Here is a 13,310-nt window from a genome sequence, read left to right as displayed (position 1 = left end):
AAGGGGGTGAAAGAAAATCAGATTTAAGATTCAGCATAAAATGCATTTTTTAATAAATGCTGTAAAAAGTTACAATATGTTTCTTGGCTCTGAAAAAAATTTGTTTTTAGGTTTTGGTCAAACAATCTCATAATGTTTACATTTTCCCACCATTTTTTGTTCTTTACAAACTGAAATCTATATGTATTTTAGGAAACAAGCTGTTGGCCAAAATCTCAGTTGAGATGGAGCGTTCCAGCCAGGAAGAGGGTAGTACTCCAATGTACCCCAAGAAGAACCCCTACCGTGACTAAGCAACATGCTGATCATGTCCTACCTCTTTTACTTCCAGTTTCTCATCTCCTGTTTCCTAACTGCATCACAGCATAGAAGAAAGGAGCTCCGCCTGTTACACAGTCTACTTCCATGCTAGACTGAGTAAAAAAAAATCTAGGAAACAGTTGGTATTAAGCATTTGAAAACATTCTGAAGAAAGTCTCTCCCACACAAAGTATAAAAAGTTCAAAGAGGATGGGGGTGAGAAGTGAGAGCAGGACATGTAAGAGAAAATAGCTAACTACTCCTCCTCAATTCTGTGTTTTACCTCAGGATAGAGCAACATCTTCAAAGCCATCACCATTCAACATATCCTTATACAGCTTTTGTAGAGCTGGAGCAGGGGGGTATAATGCTATATAATTATTCATCTGCAAATGCCTCTCTAAGAAAGAGTTTATCAATGGCCTCTGTAGTGCCCAACTGCCTAATGTGAGGGAAGAGGAAGAGACTCTTTCCTTAAGTAGTGTTTATATCATATTGGGCAAGAACATGCATTATGTCATGCTGTGCTAACGAAGGGCTATATACCACTTGAGATTTTGAAATACATGGCATAGGTAGGCTGCAGAGCATTGGTTGGACACTATCCACCACTATCGTACCAATGGTGGTACGAGATTCAGCAGGGTATGTAAGAGGGCACAGGCATGAAAGATTTCCCTTCAGCAAAGGGGGAAAAAAAAACCCAAAAAACTAAATCCAAGATTGCAGCATTATCAGTGGTCCTAGTCCCCCAAGATTGAGTGCTGTCATGTCCATAACCTATCTTACACGGAAGCACACAGTCAACACCCTGGGTCAAGATCATACAGTTGATGACACAATCCTCATCTAAAAGCAGAAGGGCACTGCATAACTAAGTCAAGTGGTGCAGAGAATGAACCATGCCAACAGTGCTAAATCTCTCCTTGTCATATAACCAGTTGGCATCTTTCCCCGAATTCTTATGTGATGCCTGTAGTAATGAACTAAACAAGGAGAGGGCATGCGTCCAAGCTCTGCAGCATGACTGCCCACACCATTAAACACAGAGCACTGCTTCTGGCATGACTTTGGCTTAAGCCAAACTGCACTGTTTGAGACGATGCCCAGCCCTGGTAAGGGATTAACATGTGCCATGGATGCAGCAGAAGGGTAGCCTGGATGCAGTTATCCTTTTTTGGGGGGTAACAGTATTGCTAAAAGGACATGAGCTTTTACTGCACCAGTTGACCTCTAGGCCAAAACATGGTCCTGACCACACTTTAGTTACTAAAATAGATGTAGTCTTAGGAGCTGTAGGAGGAATTCTAATATCTCTCTAGCTGCCTACAAGCTGAATTATGTATTTGGGTCTCAAAGCTCTTACTGTTTTGTGAAGGTTTCTGTAACAACATGGATTAATATTTCCTTTGGTTGTCCCTTCACAACTCACTTGGAATCACTTCGACTGCTAAGAAGTGTAAGAAGTTCACGCTGCTGGTGCTCTTTCTTCATCTTTCTTCTAATGAACTGCAAATTTAAGGGGCTTCTTATCTATTTTTAACTGCTTTGCTAAAACAATGTTAAACTACACACCTGTGGCTTTATTCAGTTCACATTCACTCAAGTGGGAAAAATCTACAAGCTTTTAAATTTGTATTACTTCACAGAAAATGTAAGTATCAGCAAGTAAAAAGTGTTGTTCCAGTACAATTCACACACGTTGTACCTTACATATTTATTATGCATGTACTATATTGATGACTGTATATTAACAGATTAAATCAGATTATCTGACGGAGCATGCATTCATTATATCCCTTGATTTATGGAGAAAAGTGTAAAGTTGGTTATCTGATTATAGTTGCATACTTAAAGTAAAGGTTACCACAGATTTCTGAGAAATAAATCACTACTTTAGAGAACTCTGCCAGAATAGTTTTAATTAGTGCTTTGGAGACACTTTGGTTAGGGTATCAAGTTTTAACTTCAGCTCTCACACATTTCTGTAATCCAAATTTGCTACAAATAGGCAGAAATGCAAGATACACTGTAAAACAGGCATATTATTTTAATACAAGATTGGTAACTGGTTAAAGCTACCTTACATATTCATCTGAAATTGTCAAATGTTCATGTCTTCTTTTCCCCGCTACCTACCCCAAATACATATCATAGAAAATAAAAGATGTAAGAGAGAACGTAATGAAAGAGGAAGAAGGTGAAGAAAATTGCCTTGCAGGCTAAGGAATAGTATGAAGAACATGAATAGAATTTTCGTAAAAGACAATGCTCGTGTTCAAACTGAAATTAAAATTTTTAAGAGATTATGCCAAACTCTGTAACAAGAATAGGCAGGTTTTCCCTATGATTTAAATGGGCATGGACTTTTGGACTCAGGTGCTATATTTTTAAGTCTTATTGGCAATTTTAAATCTCTTCTTACAGGTATCTTACAGGTTTTTAGAATATCAAATAAGTGCCTTACTTTGTAAAATTTCTCACCTTACCTCTTTTTTGAGGATTCTAAAAATTCTTTCCTAGAATTCTAAGAATTTATAAGAAATTTCATTCTACTAGGTAAGCATCAGTCATGCTTTTTTTCTGAAAAAAAGAAAAATCCTATATAAGATACTTCACAGTTCTGGGATGTTGTCAAAAGAATTAAAACAGAGGCAGAACAAATGCTATATATGTATATACTGCTTGGGAACAATAGAACAGATGATTCCGTTGAATATATCCCTTTGATAAGTAAGCATGCGAATGTCATTACTTTTTTTAAAAAGGTTAACGGTAGCTGCACAGGATAGTGATTTAAAAATATGTAGGTGAAAAACCGATCATTTCAACAATACTTCAAGAGAGTATGTATACACGTGCTAGACCAAACGCAGAGCAGCATGTTAGCCTGGGACTGAAATATGGGTTTGCAGTTAAGTATAAACTCAACGTTGTCATGAATAGGCTCCTTTTCTGATTTATATCTATCCCTTTTTTTGTGCATGCTTTGTCATGATAAACTGTCTCAGAACTCTTACTATGTTTATTCTTAACCTTAAAAAATATTATAATCCCATTTGGCTTTAGATATATTGAATACAGATTCTTTAATGTAAGAGATTCTCTCCTTTTAAGAAAACAACAGTATGGGTAAAATATGAGCCAAAAACATTTTAAGATGTTAAGCCTACCTCTCTATAATATAATCCAGTAATACAAACTGAGCAGATAAAAACTAGAGTGTTTCATTTGCTTATAGCACTTAAACTAGGATAAACAACCAGATACTGATCTACAATATAACTGGTCAAAACTTCAATCCAAGTTATCTAAACTCCATCTATGAAAGATATATGGTAGGGGGTTTTCAGAGGGAAAGTTAATTTGCCTCCCTTCGCACCTCTTCATTCCCAGCCTTTCCATAGATACATGATTTCACCTACTCCTTTCAGGACCATAGGTACTATTTTTTTTTTATTCTTTCAACAGTTTCTCAAAAATTTTCCTGTGCTATCACCACAAGAGGATCAAAACAGCTAAGCAGGACCTATCTTTCACAAGCAATAAGGAAAGCAACAATGTTACAATTACAAATTAGCCCCGCTTTTATTTCATATAAACTTTAATGGTGGAATTCTTCTAGAAATAAAAGAAACAGAATGGAAAAGAAAAATGAGAACAAATGGAAGAATTACATCTAAACAGTTGGGTCAAAATACAGGAAATAAATAGGCATAAATAATTTTCTTTGAAAGTAAAATTCCATCACTCATTCACTACATGTACAGGCATTTGCAGAGAGCTATACTAATTTTATCTTTTAAAATGAGAATAAATGTCATTGTTGAACTCATTCTGTCAATTACAGGACCGTAGCAGGATTTGAGATCCACTGTTTTGTATAATATGATTGTATGACATAAAAAGTGTTTTGGCATTAAAACAGTTCCATAAAAGAAACTGAATTAAAGTGAATTTAATAAACATTCTCAGTAAAAGTAGGTGTCTCCAGAAATAGCTATTATTCCATTTAATGTACGGTAAAAAAAAGTTTTAAATATTTTCAGGTTATTCTTTTTCACTGAGAGTAGCATCATCAGGACCACAGCAAAACTTAATGTCTTCTGTTTAACCTTTATCTGGGTGACCAAGATGCTCAGCTAATATAAACCAAAAAATTTCATGGATTTCAGTAAGCAGTTGTATACTAAAGATTTTTCTAGTTTATAAGAGAATAATCTAATACATACACAGACATAAACTACAAAGCCAAAAGTCTAAGCTCCTAGCTGGCTACCTGACTCTAATCACTGCTTTTCATTCGGAATATCTCCGGTCCCACTCACCCATACATGTGTATTTTTTTAATATGTAAATGCATATCAAGAACTAGATTACAAATCCTTTGCTCACACATATTGGACAATCAGGTTGATTGACTGATTTCTGGGACATTACCTGTACAGTTAGATACATTTTCCTGCAAATATGGGAATTAGGACGTGGCTCTAGCTATTCTGATTCTCCGTTAACCATATTAACCTGAATGAAAACAGCTTAAATGTCTATTGATATCTTGAATTCTAATCAGTATTGTATAAACATTTTGGCTTCCTTAAGCCAAAGGTATCAGTCCTTAAGGTATCAATTTTTAGGGCTTTTTCTTCATTTAAAATAGTAGGCAAAAATAATAGAACCTTTTATATTTCATCTTGCGATTGGTTCTAAACTGCCCTATCACTAGAAACCATCTAATGGAAAAGAATAAATGAATTTTCCTTAAAATACCAAAATTAAAGTTGAATGATACAACAGAACTTTGGGGGGGCTACTGCTGACTTATCTTGCAAAGTTGTATAGTTAACACAAGCTATATAGCTAATGCTGCAACTGATTTTTTGACCATTGAAAATACAGATTGCTTTTTTAAAATGGAGGCAAATTTACCTTAATATCAAAAGCTCCTGGTTGACCCACTTGATTATAAAGTTCCAGCTGGTTCTTGACAGGTGTTACCCACAGTATCAGCTGATTTAACTGATGCTCAAGTTGGATGAAATCCTTTAGCAGAATCTCTATTTCTTTTTGTTTCTCTGGAAGATCTTTGGACACCTGAAAAAATACCAGAAGGTGGTTTTGTGAGGGATAAAAGGGCAACATAAAGCAATTTCACACCGCATACATAAACATATACATAAAACATTAAGAAAACATAAATAAATATTAGACACTGATAGGAAGAAGGGATAGAGGGAGAGTAGAAACGCCAATCAAATGATGATGACAAGTTTCTTCCAAATCTGTCACAATACTCTCTTTCCTCAAAAACGGTATCAGACTTCTCATTTTTTGATTATTCTGCTGTTTTACTGGTGGTACATAAAAAGTTTGTTTCCTCAGTATGTGAAACAGCATTAACGTTCAATTTTTAATCAGGGAGAGCAATAGCAAATATGAAAATGTGAAATTAATCATTTGAATGATATCTAAACTCTCTTGACCTCGTGAATCTGAAAACTCATAAACATGTGGTTTCTTATAGGGTGTTTAGAGTTGCCAGTTGAGTGGATGAGCAGATGCATACAGTCAAGAAAAAACAACGAAGAAATGTATCTTCAATAGTGATCGGTGCACTTGGTTCTCTCATTTGCATTCAAAGCACTCAGATTTTAAGCAAACACATTCTTCTGTGTCAACAGTATTAGGAATTAAGACTCAGTGAATGACACAGTACAAGTCCAGCAGCACTGAAGCATCTGGAGTAAACACAAGAACAGTCTGGAAATGAATAAGCCAGCCCAGAGTTCCATGTCCTCGCTACACTGTTTGCTACAGCTAGAGAGGTGAGATGTCACTACACTGCACTACAGGCAACACAATAAACCTATATTAGGGGAAAAAACATATTTTACTTAAAAAAAAAAAAACACAACAGCAAATATAAGGGCTGGGCAGGCATAGGAAAATACAGCAATTAATTACCAAAATTAGCCTAGAAGTCTGATTAGAGAAACCTCGTTTTCTTAGTGTGGAAAGCTATGTTCATTGCTTCTAAGCGCGTATTTTTACTGAAACACCTCTTTTAAAAGTACCAAAACATGGATATGATAATGACATGTTTCTGATAAACACAATAAATGTAAATTCCCTGTGGAGTTAAACTGTATTAAGTATTGCTATCATACTGCCTGGCTACAAACTATTACTGATGTGTACTAACTTCCAATCCCTAATGACACTATTTACACAAGACAATGAATCTAAATCCACTAGAGAAAGTAAAGCAATGAAGGTTTCTAAAAAAAAAAAAAAAAAGCTGAGCGAATGGGGAAAAATGTCATGATACATAAGTTTCTTCACAAATTCTGCTTGAAAATACTGATTTGTTGGTATTAAAATAGCCCATATATATGTATTCTAAATAGGACTTAGGACTTATTAGACCATACTTAAATGATCATTCATGATCTCGATTTGCCATACATTAAATGATTTTCATTGTTCAACGTAGCCACTCCTTAATATCCTATCTAATAAAAACAGACCAGTAAGTCAAATCACTTTTTGTATTTTCTTAATCTTCTTAAATAAAATAAAAACTCTGCTCTTCCAAAATGGCACCTGATGTGAAAGAAAAACTGCAATTAAAAATGCATTTATTTCCCTTATGTGTGAACCTCTGTGCAGACCTTGGCCTAATTTCACAGAAGATCAGTTTCATCTTTCTTACAACTTTTGAATGTTAATCTCTAATGTTTAGTAGCTTTAATATTAACATAAACAAATTCCACACAAATACTGTTGAAAGTAAATAGGTAATCATAGGGTAGAAATAATAAAAATCCAAGCTGCCTTCTGAAGGCTTGAAAATCATACTAATATGGTTCCAAATTAACATTTATCAAACATATTGGTTGTATCAGAAGACAGACAAATATAAATTTGGAAAGCTTTTTTGAAAGAAGAAAAATGTAACTGATTACATATGAAGATATATTCAAACCATAAACGCAGAAGATAAGAAGAGTTTTTGATGACTGACTGTACTTCAACCTGTTATTTTCAAAAATAATCACACAAAAAAGAAAGTTAAAAAAACCCTACCTACAGTACGAAATCAATTGTGATATAAGTAAATGAAGCCTCTTATCATAAGAAAGTTGGCTCTTGGGCTAAAAATGTAGCAGAAACATATTACAATACTTCAGAAGTAATAAAAAAATCTGGATTAATATAAATCAGCTTATCTCATAAAGAAATTTAATGTCATCATCTTTTACCATAGCGATAAAAGAGGAAAAACACTACACAAACACGTAAGCAAAGCACTTCCTCAAAGTCGAAAGGTTAGAGCTCCGGATAAGCACGTAAGAACTGGATTTTGACCAGATGTTAACAAGGAAACACCTTGTAAGATCCAGGTAACATGTTACGTGCTATTGTGCAGAAAACACAGATTCTTAGATTCTGGATCTCAGGGATATTTTCTGTTTGCTTATTTGTTTTTAAATTCTTTCAAGTTGGCTGATCAAACTACAATCTGATGAGATTAAAGGAATTACAGATCGTCTTTCAAGCCACGGTACTGCTGCAGACTGTCTCTAGTGGGACAGTTTGTTTGCTGTGCTAAATCTACAGCACATCAGAAACATAACACGGGAGATCCTCCATGAAGTAATGGACAAGACATGTTCATCGGGTCTCCTGCTTTCTGCCCCTCTGGTGCAGAGGAGAACACAGGCACACGTGGAGATGGGGTGCACCAGGCCACGTTCCCCCTCCAGCCCCTTTAGAATCTTCCCTACTTTTTTACTTACAGTCTTTCCATCCCAAATCCCATCAGTAATGGGAACTCCTTGACAAGCTTCTCCAAGCCCTGGAGAAGATTATTCACAGCTCCAGAAGGAGTCCCACCCCTCAGATGGGATCCTGAAGCCAGTGGGACCTATCGCCAATTCATTGTCCTCTCCAGTCTCTGGGCTCTTTCTCCTGGTTCCTTAGATGCCTCCAGGGAAGTGGGAGCACAGACTAGGGTCCCACTCCAGTTCTCTTTTTCACATTTCTGACTTTTTGGCCCCTTTCTCCCCCATTCAGCTTTTTCGCAATTGTCGTCTCAGGAAATCATTTGGTGTTTACCAAGTTTGATCTCCTTTAGCATCTTCTCTCCTTCCTTTCCATTGTAGAAAAGGTTATCAGGTTTTATCAGAGAACAGTTGATGCCCTTTCCTAATGGAAAAAACTGAAGTAAACACTAGCCCTAAGCTGACACCTGCTGGAGAGTAAAAACAGGGCAACAAATAAATACTTTCTCCCAAATCCACCCAAGTCTCAATATAAGTCTGATGAAAGTAAAGAGAGTTACAAACTGACAAGAAAGATAGGGTTCAAAAGAAAAAAATTAGAAGAAAGAACAATTCTAATTGGAATACCTTTCTAAAATCCAGCTTTTTCCTTTGCACGTGCCTGAACACTTTTTACTTTGTTTTGTTTCATATCAGCACTGAAAACATACCTTGGTTTGCAACCAAGGAAAAAGTAAATTTGAAAATAGAAATAACAACAAGAGTAGGGATTATTCCTTCAAAGAAAAAATTCTGAGTTCAGTATCAAAGGACTATATAATTTCAATGGTATGTGTCAAAACATTAATCTTTGAGCATGTGATGCATCTAAAATTTTGTACTTTAGTTCAAGTGTTAATTAAGTTAGACTAATTGGGAGCTTAGTAACTGAAAAGATTCAAGCTCTATATTGGGAAACAGCAGATCTTAATTTTACAAACTGACACAGATCTTCACAATACTTACTATTCTAATCTTAAAATGCTAGACCTTTTCTCAGTTATTTAGTTCTATGTGCTGTTCATTTTTACTTTTTTAATTAAAATACTTTAAAAATACAAATAAAATAACAGCAGAAAAATGGTAAAATAACTTTGCAAACACAAGCCCTGTGAAATTTGAATAACTGCCTTGTTTCAAAGTCTAGGTCTTTATCTACTTATTTTCATTACTTCGCCTTATAAATTCTAAAAGTATTTCCAGTGTTTTTTTCTGTTCCATTAGAACTGCATGCCTTGGATGACCCTCCTTCACAAGAAGCCTGAATGATCCACTATTAGGTTCTCCCCACTTCTACCCCGATATGACACTCTGGTGTAAAACCGTACAATTGCTCAGTTTGACCACCTGCATCTCCTCAATCACAGAATCACATAGAATGGTCTAGGTTGGAAGGGACCTCTGGAGATCCTCTAGTCCAACCTCCCTGCTCAAGCAGGGTCCTCTAGAGCATATTGCCCAAGGATCACATCCAGGCGGGTTTTGAATATCTCCAGTGAAGGAGACTCCACTACCTCTCTGGGCAACCTGTTCCAATGCTCAGTCACCCTCACAGTGAAGTTCTTCCTCAGGTTTAGGTGGAAATTCCTGTGGTTCAGTTTCTGCCCATTGCCTCTTGTCCTGTTGCTGGGCACCACAGAGAAGAGGCTGGCCTCATCCTCTTGACACTCCCCCTTCAGATACTTGTACACGTTGATGAGATCCCCTCTCAATCTTCTCTTCTCCAGGCTCAACAGGCCCAGCTCTCTCAAGTCTTTCCTACCATATGAGATGCTCCAGCCCCCTCATCATCTTTGTAGCCCTCCGCTGGACTCTCTCCAGTAGCACCATGTCTCTCTTGGACTGGGGAGCCCAGAACTGGACACAGTACTCCAGGCGAGGCCTCACCAGGGCTGAGCAGAGGGGCAGGATCACCTCCCTCGACCTCCTGGCTACACTCTGCCTAGTGCACCCCAGGAGACCATTGGCCTTCTTGGCCACAAGGGCACACTGCTGCCTCATGCTTCACTTGTTGTCCACCACCACTCCCAGGTCCTTCTCTGCAGAGCTACTTTCCAGCAGGTCAACCCCCAGCCTGTACTGGTGCAGGGGGTTAGTCCTCCCCAGGGGCAGGACCCTGCACTTGCCTTTGTTGAACTTCAGGAGGCTCCCCTCTGCCCAGCTCTCCAGCCTGTCCAGGTCCCTGTGACTGGCAGTACAGCCTTCTGGTGTATCAGCCACTCCTCCCAGCTTTGTATCATCAGCAAACTTGCTGAGGGTGCACTCTGTCCCTTCATCCTGGTCACTGATGAATGAGCTAAACAATATTAGACCCAGTATTGACCCCTGGGGGACACTGCTAGATACAAACCTCTAATTAGACTCTGCACCACTGATCACAACCCTCTAAGCTCTGCCATCCAGCCAGTTCTCCATCCACCTCACTGTCCACTCATCCAGCCCGCGTTTCCTGAGCCTGCCTATGAGGATGTGATGGGAGACAGTGCCAAAAGCCTTGCTGAAGTCCAGGGAGACAACATCCACTGCTCTGCCCTCATCTACCCAGCCAGTCATTCCATCAGAGAAGGCCATCAGATTGGTTAAATATGATTTCCCTTTAGTGAATTTTTCCCCATGCTGACTACTCCTGATCACCTTCTTGTCCTCCACATGCTTAGAGCTGGCCTCCAGGATGAGCTGTTCCATCACCTTTCCAGGGGTGGAGGGGAGGCTGACAGGCCTGTAGTTCCCTGGGTCCTCCTTCTTGCCCTTTTTGAAGAGTGGAGTGACATTGGCTCAGCCACCTTTCCTGTTCTCCAGGACCTTTCCAAGAGGATGGAGAACGGCCTAGCGATAACATCCGCCAGCTCCCTCAGCACTCATGGTTGCATCCCATCAGGGCCCATGGATTTATGGATGTCAAGTTTGGACAAATGATCTCTAACCTGATCCTCCTCCACCAAGGGAGAGTCTTCCTTTCTCCAGACTTTCTCCCTGGTCTCCTGGGTCAGGGATTCCTGAGGCCTGGCCTTAGCAGTGAAGACTGAAGCAAAGAAGAAATTCAGTCTCTCTGCCTTCTCTGTGTCCTCTGTTGCCAGGGTTCCCTGCCCCATTCAGCAGCAGGCCCACATTTTCCCTAGTTTTCCTTAAGTTAATGATGTATTTGAAGAAGCCCTTCTTGCTGTCCTTGACATCCTTTGCTAGATTTAATTTCAAATAGGCCTGAGCCTTCCTCGTCGCATCCCTCCATACTCTGACAATGTCCCTATATTCCTCCCAAGTGGCCTATCCCTGCTTCCACCTCCTGTACACTTCCTGCTTCTGTTGGAGTTTTGCCAGGAGTTCCTTGCTCATCCATGCAGCTCTCCTGCCCGCTTTGCTTGACTTCTTACTCAAGGGATGCACCGTTCTTGAGCCTGGAGGAGGTAAGGCTTGAATATTAACGAGCTCTCTTGGACTTCTCTTCCTTCTAGGGCTTGATCCCATGGGATTCTTCCAAGAAGGTCTCTGAAGAGGCCAGAGTTAGCTCTCCTGAAGTCCAGGGTTGCAACCCTACTCATTGCCCTGCTCCCTCCTCGTAGGATCCTGAACTCCACCACCTCATGGTCACTGCAGCCAAGGCTGCTCCCAACCTTCACATCTCCAGCCAGACCTTCTTTCTTTGTTAGTACAAGGTCTAGCATTGCACCTCTCCTTGTTGGCGTCTCCTTGCTGGCCTGTCTTTCCTAAAAAGCACGTAGCCATCCATGACAGCATTCCAGTCATGTGAACTATCCCACCATGTCTCTGTAACTGCAATGAGATCATGGCCCTGCGACCGCACACAGATCTCTAACTCTTCCTGTTTATGTGCTCCAGTTTTCCACTGCTACTTTCTACTTTACCTTTAGATACTTATTTTTCAGTCTGTACATATAGGTGTGTGCATGTACTAGGGGATGAATTAGAGCTGAACAAGTGGAAAATGATTCAATTTCAATGAAATAATTCATACAGTAATAGTAAGTATAAAGGGTAGGAAGAAGTTCCATAAGGTACATCAACTAATGTTTTACCTCATATTCCTTGGTCTCTGTTCTTTTTCATTCCTTACCAACATAGAGAAAAGAGATTTCAGTATTAATTAAAATAATAACTATGAAGTTACAGTTTGATCCTGTAAGTCAGAAACATAGTCAAAATGAAAAGGTTGAAATTAACTGTGTAGAGATAGTAAGTTACATTTTAACAGTGAGGAATAGTTTTACAAAGGTCAGATATGTTATTGCAAGTGAATGAACAGGATAAATTATATGAGTAGGAAGGCATGGTAATTATCAGCAGCTACTACCTGATAAAAGTAAGCAAAATCGCTGAAATGACTGACTCGCATAATACTTCAAGTGACCGATGCCTGATTTTGAATACTTTCCCTCTTTCTCACAAGTCAATGTCAAGGTCATTTTCTATTTGAGTGAAATAACCAAAGAGAAGATAATGCAGTTGCTACCTAGCTACTTGGGAATATAGATGAGGGCACACATCTCTCCAATACTTCCTTTCTAAAAAGAAATATGGAGGATTTTCTAATGAAGAATAGAAGAAAAAGAAATCTCAAATCTCAAAACTTCTAACAGCAGTGGAAATGTTTCCTATCCAACTTTTTCTCTCTCTCTTCTTTTTTTTAATATTAGATTAAAATATTCCCTTTCTCTCGCTTGCTCTCTGACTGGCCTCTCAATAACAAAGCAGCACTTCTAAAGGGATTTTATTTTGACAAATCTGATATTGAATTAAAATCTAGCATTCTTGATACACAAATATGATAAACTGAAATGAAAATAAGCAAAAGTATGTTGTGGGGAGCCCGAGAAGACTGTTATGATGTTTTTTCTTGCACTCTTGGCTTGGCAGAGCCCCTCTGACTATACAAAGCACCTTGTGAGAATAGGTTCCTATCGTAGGATAACTGACAATGTCAGGTTTTAAAAAATTCACCATTGCTTGCATATAGGAAAATGGAAAATATACAGCCCTCTATATAAACTACTTTCCTTACTGAATATAAAACAAACAGCAGCTTCTGGTTTACTATCCCATTTTTGCTAAAATGCAAAGAGTATGAAAAAAAATTAGATAGATGATCATACTGCAATCACCCAAAGCACAATTGGACTGAAATCAGGTTTCTATGTTGTCCAAGCCAAGATCTGGATAAAAAAGAAGTAA

At 38.5% G+C, this 13,310-nt stretch overlaps 1 protein-coding gene across 10 annotated transcripts in view; it reads right to left on the bottom strand.

Moving 5' to 3' along the window:
* The window catches only part of DMD (dystrophin), a 1,217,172-nt gene that overhangs the window by 416,078 nt on the left and 787,784 nt on the right, over nt 1-13,310 (bottom strand). For all 10 annotated transcript variants that reach the window (XM_068917030.1, XM_068917051.1, XM_068917057.1 and 7 more), the window contains one exon: nt 5,230-5,394. In XM_068917030.1, coding sequence (XP_068773131.1) covers nt 5,230-5,394 — 165 coding nt within the window. The remainder of the gene's footprint in view (nt 1-5,229; nt 5,395-13,310) is intronic.

This window comes from Struthio camelus, chromosome 1 (assembly GCF_040807025.1).
Source record: "Struthio camelus isolate bStrCam1 chromosome 1, bStrCam1.hap1, whole genome shotgun sequence".
NCBI lineage: Eukaryota > Metazoa > Chordata > Aves > Struthioniformes > Struthionidae > Struthio > Struthio camelus.
This window is presented reverse-complemented; position numbering and strand designations above follow the sequence as displayed.